This window comes from Mchenga conophoros, linkage group LG7, assembly GCF_057382185.1.
Source record: "Mchenga conophoros isolate Kocher_MC1m ecotype Shallow Benthic linkage group LG7, M_conophoros_male_GT1.1, whole genome shotgun sequence".
In the NCBI taxonomy this organism is placed as follows: domain Eukaryota; kingdom Metazoa; phylum Chordata; class Actinopteri; order Cichliformes; family Cichlidae; genus Mchenga; species Mchenga conophoros.
The window spans coordinates 58500923-58519826 of record NC_140532.1 but is presented as its reverse complement, the minus strand read 5'-3'; the positions used below and the strand labels follow the sequence as shown (position 1 = coordinate 58519826).

At 37.9% G+C, this 18904-nt stretch overlaps 2 protein-coding genes across 4 annotated transcripts in view; one reads left to right on the top strand and one right to left on the bottom strand.

Moving 5' to 3' along the window:
* Positions 1–18904, top strand: part of LOC146571307 (ras-specific guanine nucleotide-releasing factor RalGPS1-like) — a 96701-nt gene that overhangs the window by 47774 nt on the left and 30023 nt on the right. For both annotated transcript variants that reach the window (XM_085280461.1, XM_085280462.1), the window contains exon 9: positions 1131–1257. In XM_085280461.1, the coding sequence (XP_085136587.1) occupies positions 1131–1257 (127 nt within the window). The remainder of the gene's footprint in view (positions 1–1130; positions 1258–18904) is intronic.
* On the bottom strand, positions 1442–18648 carry LOC146571308 (angiopoietin-related protein 2-like). Of its 2 annotated transcripts, none has more exons than XM_085280464.1 (5): positions 18342–18648; positions 14067–14984; positions 9067–9260; positions 5855–6125; positions 1442–2121 (listed from the first exon to the last, which is right to left on the bottom strand). In XM_085280464.1, the coding sequence occupies exons 2-5, from the start codon at positions 14947–14949 to the stop codon at positions 1922–1924; spliced, it is 1548 nt and encodes a 515-aa protein (XP_085136590.1). In that variant the 5' UTR covers positions 14950–14984; positions 18342–18648; the 3' UTR covers positions 1442–1921. The 2 variants fall into 2 exon arrangements, with proteins under 2 accessions (XP_085136590.1, XP_085136589.1); XM_085280463.1 differs by having other exon boundaries at positions 18459–18648.

Sequence of the window (18904 nt, the reverse complement as noted above, 5' to 3'; positions counted from 1 at the left end):
AATACATAGGGTTACAGTTAACCCTAATTCTAGCCCATGGCTCATGAGCCACAGGTTGCTGACCTCTGTCCTAAATCATGATAGTCTTTTGGAACAGTAGACAGATCTGATGACTGGGGACCTGGTTTAATGGGTGGAAGGGTTGATCGCATACAATTAGAGAGGCATAAATTACTCCAAGAAATTACTCAACCTGCTGACCAGTCAGTCACATGATTGTTTAACTTTAGCAGGGAATGTCTAACTATGTGTGACTCTTTTGCCAAAAGTATTTGCTTGTCTGCCTTCACACACATATGAACTTGAGTGACATCCCATTATTAATCCATGGGTTAATCTCATTATTAATCTGTGACCAATAGAAACGAAGCCTAGAGCTGCATTAAGTTAAACCACACAATGAAGGAAAACATTCCGTGTGTATCTGAGTTCATTGAACTTTTTGACACAGGTTTACGTGCATATACAGGGACCTCCAGAGCCTTTAATTCATTCCTTTCAATGGCTCTGAAGATCTCGGGAGGAAATCAGTGTTGTTGAAACTACACTCTCTTCACTAGTCGGGATAGTTCCAAAGCTTTCTTCTTTATGAATGAGCAATACATGTTTATGATCTATCTATTTGATTGTGATAACAGACCAGGAAACTTGTCGAACCAGAGAACCTTTTTTAATTGTATAGTTTTTGGTGAGCCTATGCCCATCTGTCCCTTTATTGCAGCCTCAGGTTCATTTTCTTAGCTTAGGGAGAAGAACTACATCTGAGCTCAGAGCTCTTCTGCATACCTTGATTAGAACAGCTGGACAATTGCCTTACAAAAGAATTAGTCATTTTTCTCTTCACCAAAATTTTTTTTGTAATGTTGATATCGAGTATTACTGCCAAAAAATTGACTTTGTGCTTGGGAAAATGTTTGGGTCTCATTTTGACATTAAAAAAGCCAGATTTTGTCATATGTGTCTGGATCAGTCAGGATGACCAATAGAAACAACTGAGTTCATAATATCAATAAACCTGTTGGTCTTTAGAAAGCACTCCAGTCTGTCAATGCTTCTGTTCCCACTTAAGTAAAAGGTTCTACATGAAAATAGAAAATTATGTATGTGTTATTGTTTCCTGTCTGTTGTAGCTGATCAGTCGGAAAGACAAGGCCACGTTTGAGAAGCTAAACTATCTGACATCCAAGGAAGAGAATTACACCCGCATGAGGGAATATATTCGCTCCCTGAAGATGGTGCCCTGTATTCCCTACCTTGGTGAGTCTGCTATCTGTGTCTCAGCATTAGTTTAACACAATCTGCTTTAGATTCTTTTATTTTCTTTTAAGTAAGTTTTAGATTTCCAAGCCCGGCCTCCATTCCAGACTTATATGTATACTTTTTCTTTTTGTTCAAAACAGTTCAAATTCCGCTAGGCACATCGGAAGAATCAAAGAAAACATTATGTCAAAGAGCACATATTTTTTTATACTTAACGAGTATTACAAATTCCATGAATATTGAGAAGTACAAGTTTTTTTTGCCAGCAATCAAGAAATTAACATTTCTGGATGTCAATTTCTTGGTTCTTTTTCACTAATATGTAACTGTGGATTTTGTTCTGATGGGGAAAAAAGCCTTTAAACACTACATCGTTAACAGCCTGCATTGAGAAAGGAATGCAGGCATCATCTTACATTCATTACATGCAAGGTTGTAATCTTTTTATTTGTGTGCAGTATAACTTTATGAGCACAAGAACATGAATAAAAGCATTACATGTAGAACAAATGAAATGAACAAGTTCTGCCACGTCTTGGCATTGTGAATGTATAACAACCAAAAGAAGCTTTGAAAATCAACCAATGGTGCCTGGTCTTGTGATACAGAATCCCTTTGGTGGAAACATCTTGTTAAATATAAGTTTCAACATACTGAGCAATTATTGGAAGGTATTTCCATTGGGTCTTATCATCATGGTCACTTTTTTCAGAGAATAAGCTCCTCCTCTGAACTCAGCCCAGTAGACCCCATCCTGATAGCGGCTGCGGTAATGCCCACCTTTGTACCACACACCGTTCAGATTGGAATGAGCACAGGCATTATACCACCATCCTCCCTTCTGATAGTGGGCACAATTCCCTGGAAACACAAATAACACAAGCAAATAAGACCAATTGGTATGTACACTAAATAAAACAGCTAGTAGCCTAACGGCTTTAAATATAAAGACAATTAAGACAGTTTCAATTTTGTCCATCAGTAGACCTGATATACGAGAAAGACTGCAGCATTAGCGTTGAAAGAAAACTGATGATTCCCTGCACTATTAAGTTCTTGGTTTTCCTCCATTTGGAATCCATAGCTTGAAGATCTAAAGATGAGCCATTTGTGTGTATATTTCAATTCCTTCCACCACAATTAAAGTAAAAATTAAAATATTTCTTTTTTTCAAATTGTGAACAGAAAAACAGGAACACATACACAGGAAAAGAAGAAACAAGTGATCATGGGACAATTATCGACAGATTAAAATTTAATAATGATTATTGCACAAAAAGTTAAAATCCAAGACATTGGATTACTGATACTTCATTCAAAAAAGTTTGAATAGATACAAGACCAGAATATGTTTAGATGTTTTTTTTAGATTATAAAATTAGATTATAAAGAAGCAATTTATGTTTTTCCAACAAAAGTCTTTGTAAGTCCAGGAATTTCTAGATGATGGCTGTACTTTCCAGACAGATTACCAATATCCAGTTCCTTTTCCCATCGTTCTTTGAATATCTATAAAATTCCAGTTATTTTCAAGCGGTATGTTTGAAATAAGGTTTTAAAATCGCAGTTCCCAGTGTTTAAGGAGCTTACATATATGGAGGTAATCTCTAAAGAAAACCACTGGTAGAACCTGCTGTCTTGTACTGCTGGTGCAAAGTCAGATTTATATGTTGGCCGCCTAAACAATTTTGCCTCATCCTAAAGTTAACAGGTTTTTCTTCCCATATTTACCCATTGCTTGGATGCCTTAATTTCTTTATCAACACAAACAGACATTGACTGTAATGGTTGGCTACATTAATTGGCTACATAATATGGATTACACAAACATAAAGTGACAGTAACTGAGAAAGTAAGTAATAAAGGCAGAGCCTTACCCCCATCTCCTCAGAAACAGGGTAGAGAATTTCACTTTGGGTTTCTTATTATTCCAAATGAATTGTGAGATATTTTTATTCCAGGCTCTACATTGGTGTTTAGGTTTATTTCTGTTTATGGGTAATACTGAGAAAAGAAAAGAATAATTTGGGGAGAATATTAATTTTAAGTCATATAATTCGGCTGCCAAAGTCCAAAGGGAGCAGGATACCTTCTTTGGATACCATCCAAGTTGTAGGTGGCTTTTTGTGTGTATCATGATCAAGATACAACCACTTTTGGACCATTATCTTCTTAGTCTGAGCTGCATGGAGGATTCTATTCTTTGACTACATATCTGTCAGAGGTTGTGTGTGGAGGCGAAGAAGAGATGACCCAAACGCAGGACTCACGATGCAGGATGATGATATTTTATTGGAGCGAATGAACGAACAGCGCAGGAACAAAAGGACTGACTGACTGAAAGACTGAATGGCTGGCTGAACAACTGAACACAGGCGGGAACGACAACATAACATCTACAATGACACAACAATGAACTGGTGGAAACTGAGGACTTAAATACACGCTGGATGATGAGTGATTAGAAACTGGTGAGTACATAGCTGAACTTAGTCTGACTAATGATTAGGGCTGCCACGATTAGTCGACTAGTCACGATTACGTCGACTATCAAAATCGTCGACGACTGATTTAATAGTCAACGCGTCGTTTGAAGCTTTGTAAGATCACAAAAGACGCAGGAATAAGTAGCAGGATTTAAGAGTGTAATAACGGACTGAAACAGAAGATGGCAGCACTGCATGTACAAGGATGCCAGCTGCTGTTAAAACCCCGAAGAAGAAGAAGTAGCAGCTCTGTCCCAGAATTCATAGCGCAGCCCAGCTCAGTTTCCAACAATGGCGGCAGCTAGTTAGTTTTAATATTACTCTTATTATTCTTTCTGGGTCACAAAATAAACGTTTAACATATTTTCAGGTGAGAATGTGGCTGTGTAAACGTCAAATATCTGCTCAGTTTATCAAGACACCACATATTTTCAAAAGCGCTCCGACGTTTTCGGAGACGTCTGTTACCCACTAGCTCGATAGTTAGCTGGGGGCAAGGCTCACTAGAGCCCGTGAGAACACCAGACTCCCGGCAAATCATTTTCAAACCCACCGCAGTCTTTCGCTACTCGGGTTAAACATACATAAGTCACTTAGATAACTTAAAAATTTTATTGTTTGGCTTTTTTTAGTATTTTATTTGTTCCTGAGTAAATCAGTTTGGTAGAGATTAAAGTTATAGTTTTTACACAGCTGAATAAACGTCAAGCAGACAACTGATTATCAGAAGTGTGAGATACTCGAGAATATACTCCAGTGTCCTGTTATATTTTAGATAGCAAGGAGTTTATTAAACTTCACCGAAACAATCTGCAAATTTCATTAAAATTTAATAAACTATCATCTTGTCTTTATTTTTAGTTAGCACATACCTTAAACACTTGTTAAATGATAGTTATATAAGAGCAGATGCATGCTGGTGCAATAAGCTGTACGTTTTACGTCCAATGGATGCATGATCTGATTAGTCGACTAATCGCAAAAATAATCGGTGACTAGTCGACTATCAAAATAATCGTTTGTGGCAGCCCTACTAATGATACATGGAAATCAGTGGAACACAATACAAAGGCAACATGCTGGCACAGAAAACAGGAAGTGAAAACCATGAGTGTGAAGAATAAACTGAACGTGTCAAAACTGAAAGCACTGGGTCAACGACCCAGGAACCCTGACAATATCGAATAAACTGGACCACTACAGAGCAAGGAGGTGTGCTTGGAGGCCCTGTGCGAGGACCCCTTGTACTCGTTCTATTCCTAGGTCTCACTCTCAGTTTAGCATGCTGTTTTCAGCCAGCTCTGACTTAATTAGATTTTCAACAAAAGTTACAGTGGCAGTGCAATCTGCAACCTCTGGAATATCGTGATCATATTACATCAGGAACCATCTTCGAGGTCAGACATTTTGCTCATCTTTATATTTGGCTTCTGAGAAGCCGTGAGAGAACATTCCACCGCTCCGTCCACGTCCCCCTCTATTTCTCCAATTTGTTTTTCAGTTACTTCCATATAATGCGCATTTTCTTGTACTTTCCGGTTAAACTCTGCTGTGAGTTCCTCCTTTTTTTTTACATCTTCACATAACTTAATGAGGAATTCAACAGGGTCTTTCCACACAGTCACAGCTTCCTTCAACTTTCCTTGAATTGTAAGTAGAGTGTCGCTTTCTTTAAGACTGCCATGTTGGGCTTCCCATTTAAAATTTTGTACATGACACTGGAAGTCCATAAAATGACATCTTTCATGTTCATTAATTTTCATATTCCTTTTTTTCTCACAGAGAGGCTCTGGAGATGGGAAAAAGAGGTACAGGTCTGAAATTCCTGTTCTAGAAATACCACCATAGAAAAATTGTGTACACAAGACAAGCCTGTGGTTTGGGGAAAGAGAGATCAGATCCTAATTGAAGTGTATAACAAAGCAATAAGCAAAAAGCAATTGTTGTATCCAGTATTTTTGGATAAGTGAATGTCCCTGCAAACCAATCTACAAGAGTGTAGAAACTATTAAGAGATGTTAGTAACTACTAATAACAACTGTAGAGTGTGTGAAAGAGAAATCTACCAGAAGGTGTGATCACCTTGTCTTTTACGGGAACCCACTTACCTGCGTAGACATCATGGTCCCTATCCAGTGTGGTAAAGTGCTTTCCATTGTGCCAGGTTAGAGAGTCTCCAGCATTGCCGTGGTATCGGCCCAGTCGTAGCCTGTAGAAATCAGCTTCTGACTCTACACGAAAGCTAGCATATTCTGCAAAGGTCTTCCGTCCAGTCCAGTCTTCCAGCGTCACTAAAAGCTTGTAGATGCCCTGGTTTGTCAGCCAAAAGATGTTGTCTAGGCCCAACCAGTATTCACCATCAATGTTTCCAAAACCTTGCTGTGGAAGGAGAGAGACACTGAATTGATCAGGTATAAAGTACATGAACGAGAACATGGATTAAGTCAGAAGAGAGGCCTCTTCTCTCCAACTGTGAGCATCTAAAAAAAGTGCTTTGTTGACTCATCAATGTTGCATTAGAGGAATTGTTGGCTTGGAAATAGTAAATGGTAAATGGCCTGTATTTGTATAGCGCTTTTCTAGTCCCTAAGGACCCCAAAGCTCTTTACACATCCAGTCATCCACCCATTCACACACACATTCACACACTGGTGATGGCAAGCTACATTGTAGCCACAGCCACCCTGGGGCGCACTGACAGAGGCAAGGCTGCCGGACACTGGCGCCACTGGGCCCTCTGACCACCACCAGGGGGTGAAGTGTCTTGCCCAAGGACACAACGACCGAGACTGTCCAAGCCGGGGCTCGAACCGGCAACCTTCCGATTACAAGGCGAACTCCCAACTCTTGAGCCACGATCGCCCTTTATCTTGAGACTGAGAAGAGAACTCGGCTGACTTTAGGTCACAAGATGACTTTAGGTCACAAGATGTTTGGCAATAAGGGCTTCTACCTTATGCATTTATATTTGTCTATTATCGAGCACCATTCATGACTACATGGAAACACAGCATGCTTATAACATTTTTGGATCACTGTGTTGGCAGCAACACTGAGAATTTTGAGACCACTGGAACTGATTTCTTCTCTGCTGTTGTGATCTCATATACTGTATTTCATTTTACTGAGTTTTTCTTACAATTAGTCATGTTACACAATGAGATGGGTTTGCCTAACAGCTTGTTTTCTTAAAGTCCAATTTTAGGTGTGACCCTTGAATCTCAGTTTAATAATATGTTATGAGTTCTCTCAAATGTCACACAATGCAAGCGTTGCATAACATTACTGAAAATTTTTATTTATTACAAAAAGCTATAAACCCCCTGCCCTTCCCTCTCAAGCTAGTTGCTGCATGCTACACTGCCAAAAATGAGATTCCTCTGAAAAATGTTTTGTATCTGACTGCTGACTATATGAACAGTTAGAGTCAGATTATCCTTAATCTCAGAACACAGTGATTTATAAAGTGGAGTTCATCTGAGAGCTACTTTTTTCTCTACATGTTTATTTTTAATTATACACTAAGAATACCCAGACTCATACAGGGAGTGCAGAATTATTAGGCAAATGAGTATTTTGTCCACATCATCCTCTTCATGCATGTTGTCTTACTCCAAGCTGTATAGGCTCGAAAGCCTACTACCAATTAAGCATATTAGGTGATGTGCATCTCTGTAATGAGAAGGGGTGTGGTCTAATGACATCAACACCCTATATCAGGTGTGCATAATTGTTAGGCAACGTCCTTTCCTTTGGCAAAATGGGTCAAATGGGCCACTTGACAGGCTCAGAAAAGTCAAAAATAGTGAGATATCTTGCAGAGGGATGCAGCAGTCTCAAAATTGCAAAGCTTCTGAAGCGTGATCATCGAACAATCAAGCGTTTCATTCAAAATAGTCAACAGGGTCGCAAGAAGCGTGTGGAAAAACCAAGGCGCCAAATAACTGCCCATGAACTGAGAAAAGTCAAGCGTGCAGCTGCCAAGATGCCACTTGCCACCAGTTTGGCCATATTTCAGAGCTGCAACATCACTGGAGTGCCCAAAAGCACAAGGTGTGCAATACTCAGAGACATGGCCAAGGTAAGAAAGGCTGAAAGACGACCACCACTGAACAAGACACACAAGCTGAAACGTCAAGACTGGGCCAAGAAATATCTCAAGACTGATTTTTCTAAGGTTTTATGGACTGATGAAATGAGAGTGAGTCTTGATGGGCCAGATGGATGGGCCCGTGGCTGGATTTGTAAAGGGCAGAGAGCTCCAGTCCGACTCAGACGCCAGCAAGGTGGAGGTGGAGTACTGGTTTGGGCTGGTATCATCAAAGATGAGCTTGTGGAGCCTTTTCGGGTTGAGGATGGAGTCAAGTTCAACTCCCAGTCCTACTGCCAGTTTCTGGAAGACACCTTCTTCAAGCAGTGGTACAGGAAGAAGTCTGCATCCTTCAAGAAAAACATGATTTTCATGCAGGACAATGCTCCATCACACGTGTCCAAGTACTCCACAGCGTGGCTGGCAAGAAAGGGTATAAAAGAAGAAAAACTAATGACATGGCCACCTTGTTCACCTGATCTGAACCCCATTGAGAACCTGTGGTCCATCATCAAATGTGAGATTTACAAGGAGGGAAAACAGTACACCTCTCTGAACAGTGTCTGGGAGGCTGTGGTTGCTGCTGCACGCAATGTTGATGGTGAACAGATCAAAACACTGACAGAATCCATGGATGGCAGGCTTTTGAGTGTCCTTGCAAAGAAAGGTGGCTATATTGGTCGCTGATTTGTTTTTGTTTTGTTTTTGAACGTCAGAAATGTATATTTGTGAATGTGGAGATGTTATATTGGTTTCACTGGTAAAAATAAATAATTGAAATGGGTATATATTTGTTTTTTGTTAAGTTGCCTAATAATTATGCACAGTAATAGTCACCTACACACACAGATATCCCCCTAAAATAGCTAAAACTAAAAACTACTTCCAAAAACATTCAGCTTTGATATTAATGAGTTTTTTGGGTTCATTGAGAACATGGTTGTTGTTCAATAATAAAATTATTCCTCAAAAATACAACTTGCCTAATAATTCTGCACTCCCTGTATATGGTGTTGGGCAGACATTCTTTACATTAGCAACAGCACTACTATAGTTCTGCATTTATTTCCCATTTTAAGAAAGACTGAGGTTTCAATTACTAAAATGCAATGCTCCATCGATATTTAATGCATTTGCGGCTAACAGTTTTGATTCGTAGTATCTTCAGTGTATCTAGACAGCACATACAACCTCATAAGTACAATCTTGGGTGCTACTATAACTTATTACCTTGTAAGTGTCCCAGTTCCTAAAAAAGTTGACAGAGCCATCCTGACGTCTCTGAATAACGATCCAGCCACCAGGGTCTTGTCTCTGGTCACACCAGACCTGCATAAGTTGATTGCTTTTGTCTGGTTTTAAGAGGTACATTCCACTGCTGGTATATCCACTCTCCAGAGCCTCCAGACAATCTCTGAAATGTCCTGTAGAAGGCAGAGAATGAAGGGTAATACAATTGCATCTGGTGTGTGATCATCATAGGCTCATTTTTAGTGACATGCTGGCTTCATCATTATTATAGTTTTAACAACCTGTGCACACAACACACATGGAGACATGAAGTGCAATAGAAAAATATACAGATGGAGGGTTCCTGGAAAAGTGAGTCACTCCTGATCACGTGTTGTCTCTACGAAATATGACAAATACTTTCCAGTCTGTTTGCTGCTGGCAAGAATAAACAGTACTGTGGGCAAAACCTTCTTTGTAGTCACAGCGCACACATGGGAACACAGCTATTCTTAAATTATATCTCACTTTTTTCCCTCTGTGGAATGATAGAAGGTATTACACAAAATTAGTGGAATTCTCTTTATTCTATTAAAGACAGAACCTAAAAGAGCCAGTGATCTATGAGCAACCACTTGTCAACCATCCATCCATTCTCTTCTGCTTATCCAATTCAGGGTCACAGGGTGGCTGGGACCTATCTGAGCTGTCTTAGGGCGAGAAGCAGGATACACCCTGAACAGATCGCCAGTCTGTTGCAGAGCTAACACATAGACAAGTATTTACATTTACAACTATGGTCAATTTACAATTATCAATTAACCTAACCCCACTAACTACATGTCTTTGGACTGTGGGCTGAAGCTGGAGAACCCGTGGCAACCGTGGTTCATGGGATTGGGAAGCTCATCTTGTAACTGGAAGGTTGCCAGCTCTGTCTGTCTTGGTTGTTGTGTCCTTGGGCAAGACACTTCACCTACCGCCTACTGGTAATGGTCAGAGGAAAACCCTTACTTTTACACGGGATTCACCCTCCAACAGAACTCACTTTAGGTAGGGCAACTCCTGTCATCCATTGGGGGCAAAAGAAGAGAGGGGAAAATAACTGCAGAAAATTGTCAGTTGGGAATAAACACTGAGTAGAGTAGGGTGGCTGTATCTGAAAATCAATGAGAGGTAAGATTTGCTCAGTCAAATGCAGTTTAGATCTGTCACCCACTAAAACATTTAGCATATTATGAAATGAAGTCCTACATTAAGTGAGAATGGGAAACATTCTTCTTTAAAATTACAGCAACTGGTTTCTTTAGTTCCCATACACTTTAGAGAGTATTAAAAGAAGAAGTCATATTACACACATTACATTTTTTTTTCTTTACATTTTACACAGCATCGTAACTTGTATATAAACCATTGACCATAGAAAATGTGATCAACCTAACATCTCCCCAACAATGAAGCCAAAATTTGTCTGTTATCCCCTTGGCCTCCATATTAGTGGATGGGACTATTCTTAAAAAAAAAAAAAAAAAAAAAAGTTTTTCCCAAAGATGCGTTCTGCCATTATTAGTAGTCTTCATCACCGATTTGTATTGAAGCATTTTTTTTCTCATAAGTTCTATTCTAATTACCAACTACATGATGTGAATTTGGGGTGTAACATCATCATGATAGCTTTGATGGTAGCTGCTTTCTTGGAGAAACTTGCGTATCTCTGTTTGGGAATGGCAGATAGACGGGAATGCTGTGAGGAGATTCAGTGTTGATTTTCCATAACCACAATTGAATATTTTAAACTGACGTCGTGAGGTGTTCTGGAATAACCTGGACTAACTAAGAGAAGGACCCAAGGCCCTGGCACACTTTTTCAGTAAGTTAAATGTGTTTGTAAGCTAATCTGTAATCAATGTCCTTAGCTAGCCAGCTAAGATGAGCAATCAGCTGTTGGGGAAAGCCATGTTTAGTAGCTAAATCTGTGCACACGAATAAATTTACCCTCTGAACCTGAAGGTCACACTTAATTGAAGGATGTTCAGACCAGTAGCTGAAGATGAGGCACTGAAACAGTTTATATGAGAAACAGAACAGGAATACCACATTTTTAAAAAAGCTAATTTTTCAGCACAACTCTATATATTTATTTATAGATTTTTTTTTTTACAGAGTTTGTTTCAAATATTGAGGTTAAAAAATTATCTGAATTAATCCTGAATGTACATCTTGCATCCTTTGAGAGAAATAATATAGAGAGCGTTAATATATGTTGTCCAGTGCTCAGGCAGCAGCTTAAAAACTGCATACCTCTATATGTTTCTCTATTTTCTTGCAGGTGACCAGGACTGGAAACCTGCTCATCTCATCTTTGCAGGTCTCCTTTTAAAAAGCACAAACAACTTAAATATAAAAATGATACTGGATAATCTGGATATAAGGCTTTGTTTTATTTAATATTTGAGGGATAAACTTCAAATTTCACGGTGTGTGATGATTCTGTTCTTTGTGATTACAGGAGCTGCCCTCAGATTCAGACCTCAGCACCACCCAGTGACAACAGACAAATCATCCTATATAGCCGTCCTTTATAGTAACTCCAAAATTAACTGATGAAAAACGTACAAAGGCTAAAGTACCTTATGAAACACTGTCAGTGAAAACTGCAGCTGTATTATTGATAAAGTTAAAGTCAAAAAGTCAAAGGGATTCACGATCTATGTAACTGGTGTCACTATATAAGAGCATAAACAGTAATTCATTTTGGTGTTTAAGGTGGTGCTGATCTCAGACCTGCACAACTTCTGCTTTTAACACTGAATGTAGTTAGGTGCACGAAGAGAACATGATATTTTCCTCTGATAGCATTAACTATAACCTGATGAAGGTCAAACATCTTCACTTGTATGTTGAACTAAAAATTTTAATCTAGAATTCTTTCACACTGTGTTTTGCTAATAGTGTGTTATTTACTAAAATATATTCAGTCATTCATACCAGAGTAAGCAGAAAGAATAATATATATTTTAAATATTCAGTCCTGTGGAAAGTTCAATATAATATCATTATGTAAAAGTCCAGAGTCTCTGTGCTTTATCTTAGGATGATGTGAGTGCTTCTAACATTACAGAAAGCAAAGGGTCACTATCACACTGTTCATGAAATGATGTTTTTTTTATATAGGGGGGGTGAGGAAGATTTCTATTTAGGATTTCTGAATGATAAATAATTAAATTGCACAATACTGTAAAACAATCATGTAGAATGCTTTTTAACATTAAATTCGTGGTCCCCAAAATGACAAAAATGCCATTTTGATTCAGCTTTAATGCTGGATTGAGAAAATATGAGTAGTTGTACCACAAAAATATAAAAGGTTGTCCTTTCCAAATGGAACAAAACATTGGAGTTTGATAATTTTGCTAGAAATGATTATAACACTAATGTCAAATCATCAATTTTTTTAGAATGTTTTCTGCTCCACCATCTTCAAATACATACATTTGTATGTTTATACAGTTTATAAAGTGATTGCTGTATAGGCAATTATATTTTTGATGGTAAGATTCCAGTTAATACTTGTACAGCTGTTGTTATTGTGTGTATGTATACATTTATTTATTTATATTTCTTCATACATTCTTATATAGTTCTATACTGTGTAATACTGTGTATTGTGTATTTTGTTGTACAGTTATTTTATTTTCAGCTTTAATTTATATATTTTATCTTATTCTTTCCCAGTTAAATTTACCCTTCATTATAATTTGTGTTGTACAGTTATTTCATTTTTAACCTTAATTTTTTATATTTTATTCCTTCCTAGTTAAATTTACACTTTTTAATTTTTCATATTTATTTCCTATCTTATTCATAGCCTTTTCCTTTTTTTTTCTTTAGGTCATGAGCAGTTGTCTAAGCATTTCACTGCATATCATACTGTGTATGACTGTGTACGTGACAAATAAAAATTTGAATTTGAAATTTGAAAATGGACTGGTTCTTATAAAGCGCTTTTCTACTCTGAGCACTCAGAGCCTTTTACACAACTTCCCTCGTTCACCCATTCACACAAGCACTTTTCTCTTTGCTGTTTCTAATATTCACATCCCTCATCAGAGAGCAACATGGGGTTAGTATCTTGTATCTTGCCCAAGGATGTTTGGCATGCAGCCTGGAGCAGACTAGGATCAAACCACCAACCTTCCAGTTTGTAGCTGATCTGCTCTGATCTACCTGAGCTAGTAATGATGTTGGTACAGTTTGAGATATTTGCACAATCCAGCATGAGATTTGAATAAAAATTGCATTTCCTTCTTGTTGTGACTAAGAATAAACTCAAGTATGTAGTTCTATTTGGAATATACTATCTAATGATATTTTTGCTCAACCCAGCATGAAAGTTGCAGGCATGCTCAGCTTTTTCCCCCCACATTTTAACTAGCCAATATCCAAACATTTTTTGATGTCTTAAATTACAGATTGTGATTTGGGTTACAGATTGTAATATTGTAGGGTTTTTGCCTTACAATATAAAGCATCTTGAGACAACTGCTATTGCAGTTTGGCATTATATAAATAAAATTGTATTGAATTACATTGAATTCATATTGATGACCTGACTTTCACCTGTAATAGAATTTGAGATATTTATTATCAAACATTCCCCCAGACTGCAAAAAAAAGTTCAAAAGTGGGGCTTGACAGACCATTTTTCAAAAAAAAATATATCTGTGTTATATGATGCTAAAATTTAATAGCAACCATTATATATGTTGAAATGTGCTACCATAAAACCTTTATGCATATCATTCGAACAGAAGATGTTCTACAAATTGGCTAATATAAGATGAATATAACCTAAACTATCTGACATTTTTGTTAAAAGAACATTCAGTTATTCAATAAATATGTCTCTGTTGGTATATTCTCAGTGAATGCAGGACTGCAAATGTTTGTTCAGTTAGAGACTTCAAAGGAAGATACAAACATTTCTTACCAGTACTTACCAGAGGGCTCATTTGTGAAGCTGTATGTTGCGGCTGGCATTGTGGGCAGTGCTCTGGCTTTCTGGTCATTTTGGATCTCATTATTCATGGGGTAGTTGGTGTAACGAGTGTAAGTGGGTGGATGGAAAGGTCTGTAGCCACCAGGAGACAATTCAGGTGTTTGTAAAGGAGGCTGGGAGATTGCAGGAGATTGTGGCTGGAGACGACGGCTGGGCTCTTGAACCTTTCTGTAAAAGTATCCTCCGTGCTTACACTGCTCTTCAAGCTGCTCCAGGAGAGCACTCTGGCTGCTTGCGAGGGCTGATAGATGCTGGTACTTATGATCCAGGTCTTGGTACCGTCCAGCTAGCCTCCCCATCTCATTTGTGTGGTTGAGCACACGGGTCTCCAGCTGTGACACCTCCAGAGCATTGTCTCGTTTGCGAATAATCTCATGCAGCAGCTGCATGTAGAGCTGAGTAACTCTGGAGTTCATGTTGCGGCTCTCTTTACGCAATAGCTTGACTTCATTAATCACACCCCCATCAAGCTCTATCAGCAGTTGCAGTGCCTCAATCTGCTTTCGCTGCTTTTGCAACTCACTGTTGAGCAGCTCCAGTTCCTGCTTATTAATACGGTTTTGCAGCAAGGTCTCTGGCTCCTTGGAGTTCACACATATTGCCCCATTGTTTTTCTGCTGAGGGACAATGAAGGTATAAGAACATTTGTCTGTTTGGTAGGCACTGTAGTCAGCAACAGCCCTTTTTTGACGTTTTGGTACGTAGATAAATTCTCTCTCTAGGATGTCATTGCTGTTGTCAATTTCTAGAGTGTCTTCTTGGAGACCTGACTCTGGTCCAGAGAGCAACAGGAGACTCACCATTACCACCACAGGGAGAATCATAGCACAGTTCAGCTGCTCCCAGACTACGACAATTTCTGAAAGAGATGAAGCAGAGATGCTTAGCAAGGGTCTGTTTTCTCTCATCAGTTATTGACCTGGTGTTAGTCGTTGAAGGCAATTACTTTATCACCACCTCTGTGTGCTCAGAAGCTCATATGTATATACATACAGGCAGTGTATGTATTTTCACAGCTCTGTCCCAGAAAGTTGCTGCCTATAATGTAGCAAGGTAATGCCATCCAGAGTTAGATACCATATTTCTAAGATCTTTATGGCTGAGTTCAATAACATGAGTTTTATCTGTTATTTTAAGCATAAAATTAGAGGTCATCCAGGTCGTTATGCTGTTAAGACATTCCTGCAAAATTGGTGTATTTTATTTGGCTTCATGGATAGAAAAATCTGGTAATCATCTGCATAGTAGTGAAATGTATATTATGCCTTCTATTTGTAGTGCTTAGGGGAAGTGTATGTAATATAAACACAACTGACCCTAGCACAGAACCCTGTGGAACTCCATAGTTAACCTTTATGTGTGAAGAAGACTTCCCATTTACATAGCCACACTGAAGTCTGTTAGATACATGTAGTTCAACCCATTACAACGCAATACTTTTAATACCTACAGCATGCTCTTATCCGTGTAATAAAATATATAGTCAGCATTATAGTCTAGCAGGACAAGCACAGAGATGAGTCCACTGTCAGAGGCCAAAAGAAGATCATTTGTAGCCTTCACTACCACCATTTCTGTACTGTGATGGGTTCTGAAACCTGTCTTAAAATCTTCAAATAAACCTTTTCTCTGAAGATGATGAGGTAGCTGTTATACAACTACTCTTTGAAAAATTTTCAAAATAATAAAATAATAATTATGGCTGGTAACTTGCAAATCAACTAATATCTACTTAATTACACAGCAAGTCTTGCAGCCAGTCTATGCTAGGGTAAAATCAGAGAGGAAAGAGCAGGTTTATAAGGATGAATCAGTATAAGAGTCAGTATTTATATGTTAAGTTCGCCAGAACAACAACCAGCTTCAGTCATTGCCTGCTGTTTTTGCATGTACATATTTCATGGTCTACATTATGAACAAAAGATATTCACTAAATATTAAGTATCTCTTAAGTATCTCTAAATATTAAGGCTCAAAGTTGCCTTTTTGGCTTATTATGAAATAGTGAAAACATTGCTGCTCATTTTAACAATATTTGACCAGTTACACTTTAGTAGTTTAGTGAAAGATGTTCCCTGTATCCAGTCTAGGCTCCAACCTCATATAATAGAATATTGTGTTTTCTTGTTTCTCTTGCTTTTTGTGATGAAAAATACTGTCACAGCTTTGGAATGTTCAATAACACAACATGAAAAGTGGAGCCTCCCCTGACAGTTACACAAGACAATGTTATCTTGGGCTTTAGGATATGGTAGTTACTACATCATCTATCTTTTTCATTTTTCTTTTTTTAAATGTCGCCTCAGCCAGGTCAGTTCTGACACTGGTGAGCTGTTTTTCCCCCATACAACAGAGGCCATAAGTACTATTACTTGGCCAAGTTGACCTCAAGTAAGTTCAACATGTGAGTGGTCATAAATTTATTGCTGTATAGTTTTTGCACTCTGTCTGGCTACAAGCATAATATAAAAACTCTTTTGGAGTTATTAGGTTTTGCGAGGCAGCTTCCTCTGTCATTCAACCCAGTACTTGTACCTGACCATTTTAAGAGATGGGGTTATTTTGTTTTGTTTTATTGTGTTTGTTAGGCCACTTAACACTGACCTGTGAGTCGTTTAATCGTGGAAAACACCTAACCAGAGTTGGATCAATGTTGTCTGCACAAAACACACAACTTATAAAAGAACTAGTTCTTAAATTGTAACTTATTGTGACTGAGAAGCTGATGTATACAGAAGCAGACACTTATCCGAGTCTGTCATGCAAATCCACAAATGGTGACATGTTTAAACACACTTAAGTGTGTTAGACATCAGAATCATTCGGCTGTATTATATGTGTTTAGAAATAAATTTGTTAAAATAGGATCTTAAATATCACATTAAAGTTTGCATTCCAATGAAGCTTTACGTTTGAGCTTTGTATTTCACATGTGCCTTTCTTTTTGACCTCAAAGTATGTTATATCTTTAAAGCAAGTATTGTCAGGAGCAAGAAAATTAGCTGCCCAGTTAGTTTTATATAAATTCATTAATTATACTGTAGTATATATAATAAGCTAAAGTTATTTGTTTCCAGTTATTTACAAGTCAATATTTATTATTCATTATCTTCTTCTACATAATCTTTGTGTAATTAAAGTCATCGTCATAAACATTATACCCTTATAGACGTCACAAATAGACATTATCAGGATAGTTAAAGGCATTCAAAACCTTGGGGATTCAGCCATCCAGTGTGAAGCTACAGCCTATAGCTTGCACAGCTTGTCACATATTATCAGTATTGTTTAAGGCACTCATGAGGAAAAAACTTTTTCACTTGAAATTTAACACTAAGCAAATTTTACTGAACAATGAAATGAATTCTGCACCTGTACTTTGTTCACATAAAAATGAAAAAAAGTACTCAAAATGATGTCAAGTATATTAAAGTCGGTTTAAACAGGACAAATAGCAAAAGTCTGCATTTTGAACGTGTATTTAATGCAACATCTTAAACGCCTCAAATTGTGTTAAAAAGAAGAAATAAAATAAACCAAATATTAACAATAATTTAATAGTAATAAATAATTTAATACTATTATAAGTAAAAACCTGCACAGAGAATGAATTGTCTTGGCTCTTGGAGTGCTTCTTATAATATTTAACACAAACATTTTTAAAGGCAGTTCATGGATTGAAAGTCTGAGTTAAATGCTTGAGGTTCAAGATAATTCTTTAGTATAAAAGCTGAATGACTTCCAGGCTCCCTGAACCACAATGTGAAGTGATTGCACACACTTTCTGCAAAGCAAGCCTTTATTAAATATTTTTCCACATGTGATCATATGCGCCTGAGACCCAGCATATTCTTTTATGTCCTCTGTAGTGGATGCACAAATCACAAAACAGTTAAACTGAAAGATTTTTGTCTTCAGTTCTCAGGAGTATATGGAATGTGAACTAGCAGTTATGTGACAAAGCATTTCAAACAAACATTATAGAGTAATGCAAAGTAATGTCATGAACTGTGTAACCTCTCTACTTTTTAGAGATGTATTAGAGTTGAAGTAATGCATTATTTTTAAATAAAGCAGGAAATAACTTTAACATACATATAGTTAATAAAAAGGCAGAAGGGAAAGTAAACTCTGTGTTAAGTGTAAAATAAGGTTGAGCCACTTATTCAGTGTGTGTTGCATATAAAATGAAAATTGAGAGAATTTCCTGACTTACTTCCACTTGTTTATGTCTCTTTCTCTCTTGCTTTTGTTTAAGATTTGACTCCAGCTCCTCAGAAGTCATTCACGTTTCCTCTGTTATTCAGTAGAAGTTCTTCATATCATTTCTTACCTTCTGTCAGAATCAGATTTAAAGTTCACAAAGACAGTGGTCCACTTGTGGTGATGTGATGATCTGTACAGCGGCAACAAAGCCTTCCTTTCTAATTTCATGTGTTGCATTGAAGGGATGAGTCTCAAACTCAAAGTTCGTGCCTGCTCTGCAGACAAAATCTGTTTCTCTTCCTACTTCGTGTCTCATATGTAATGGAAGGAAGACAGTGTTGCTTGGAGTAATTAAGCTGTGAGGCATAGCGACTCCTTCTTCCCCTCCCCTTTGCAGCAAAAACATCATCGGGACACGAGACAGGCTCCAAAAACCCTTTAATTCCTTATCCTCAGCAAGCTCTGCTGTCATCCCTTTTTCCACTGTTCTCCAGTGATTGTGGAATTCCATCTGACTGGGAGATCATTCACAAATAACAATTCAACTTAACATGCATGTCTTTGGACTGTGGG

Excerpts from the sequence above, each read along its gene's own strand:
- LOC146571308 (XM_085280464.1), bottom strand. The coding sequence starts at position 14,949 with ATGATTCTCCCTGTGGTGGTAATGGTGAGTCTCCTGTTGCTCTCTGGA. Across the intron at positions 9,261-14,066 it reads CTTCACAAATGAGCCCTCTG|GACATTTCAGAGATTGTCTG; the intron begins GTAAGTACTGGT and ends TGCCTTCTACAG. Across the intron at positions 2,122-5,854 it reads GGACCATGATGTCTACGCAG|GGAATTGTGCCCACTATCAG; the intron begins GTAAGTGGGTTC and ends TTGTGTTTCCAG.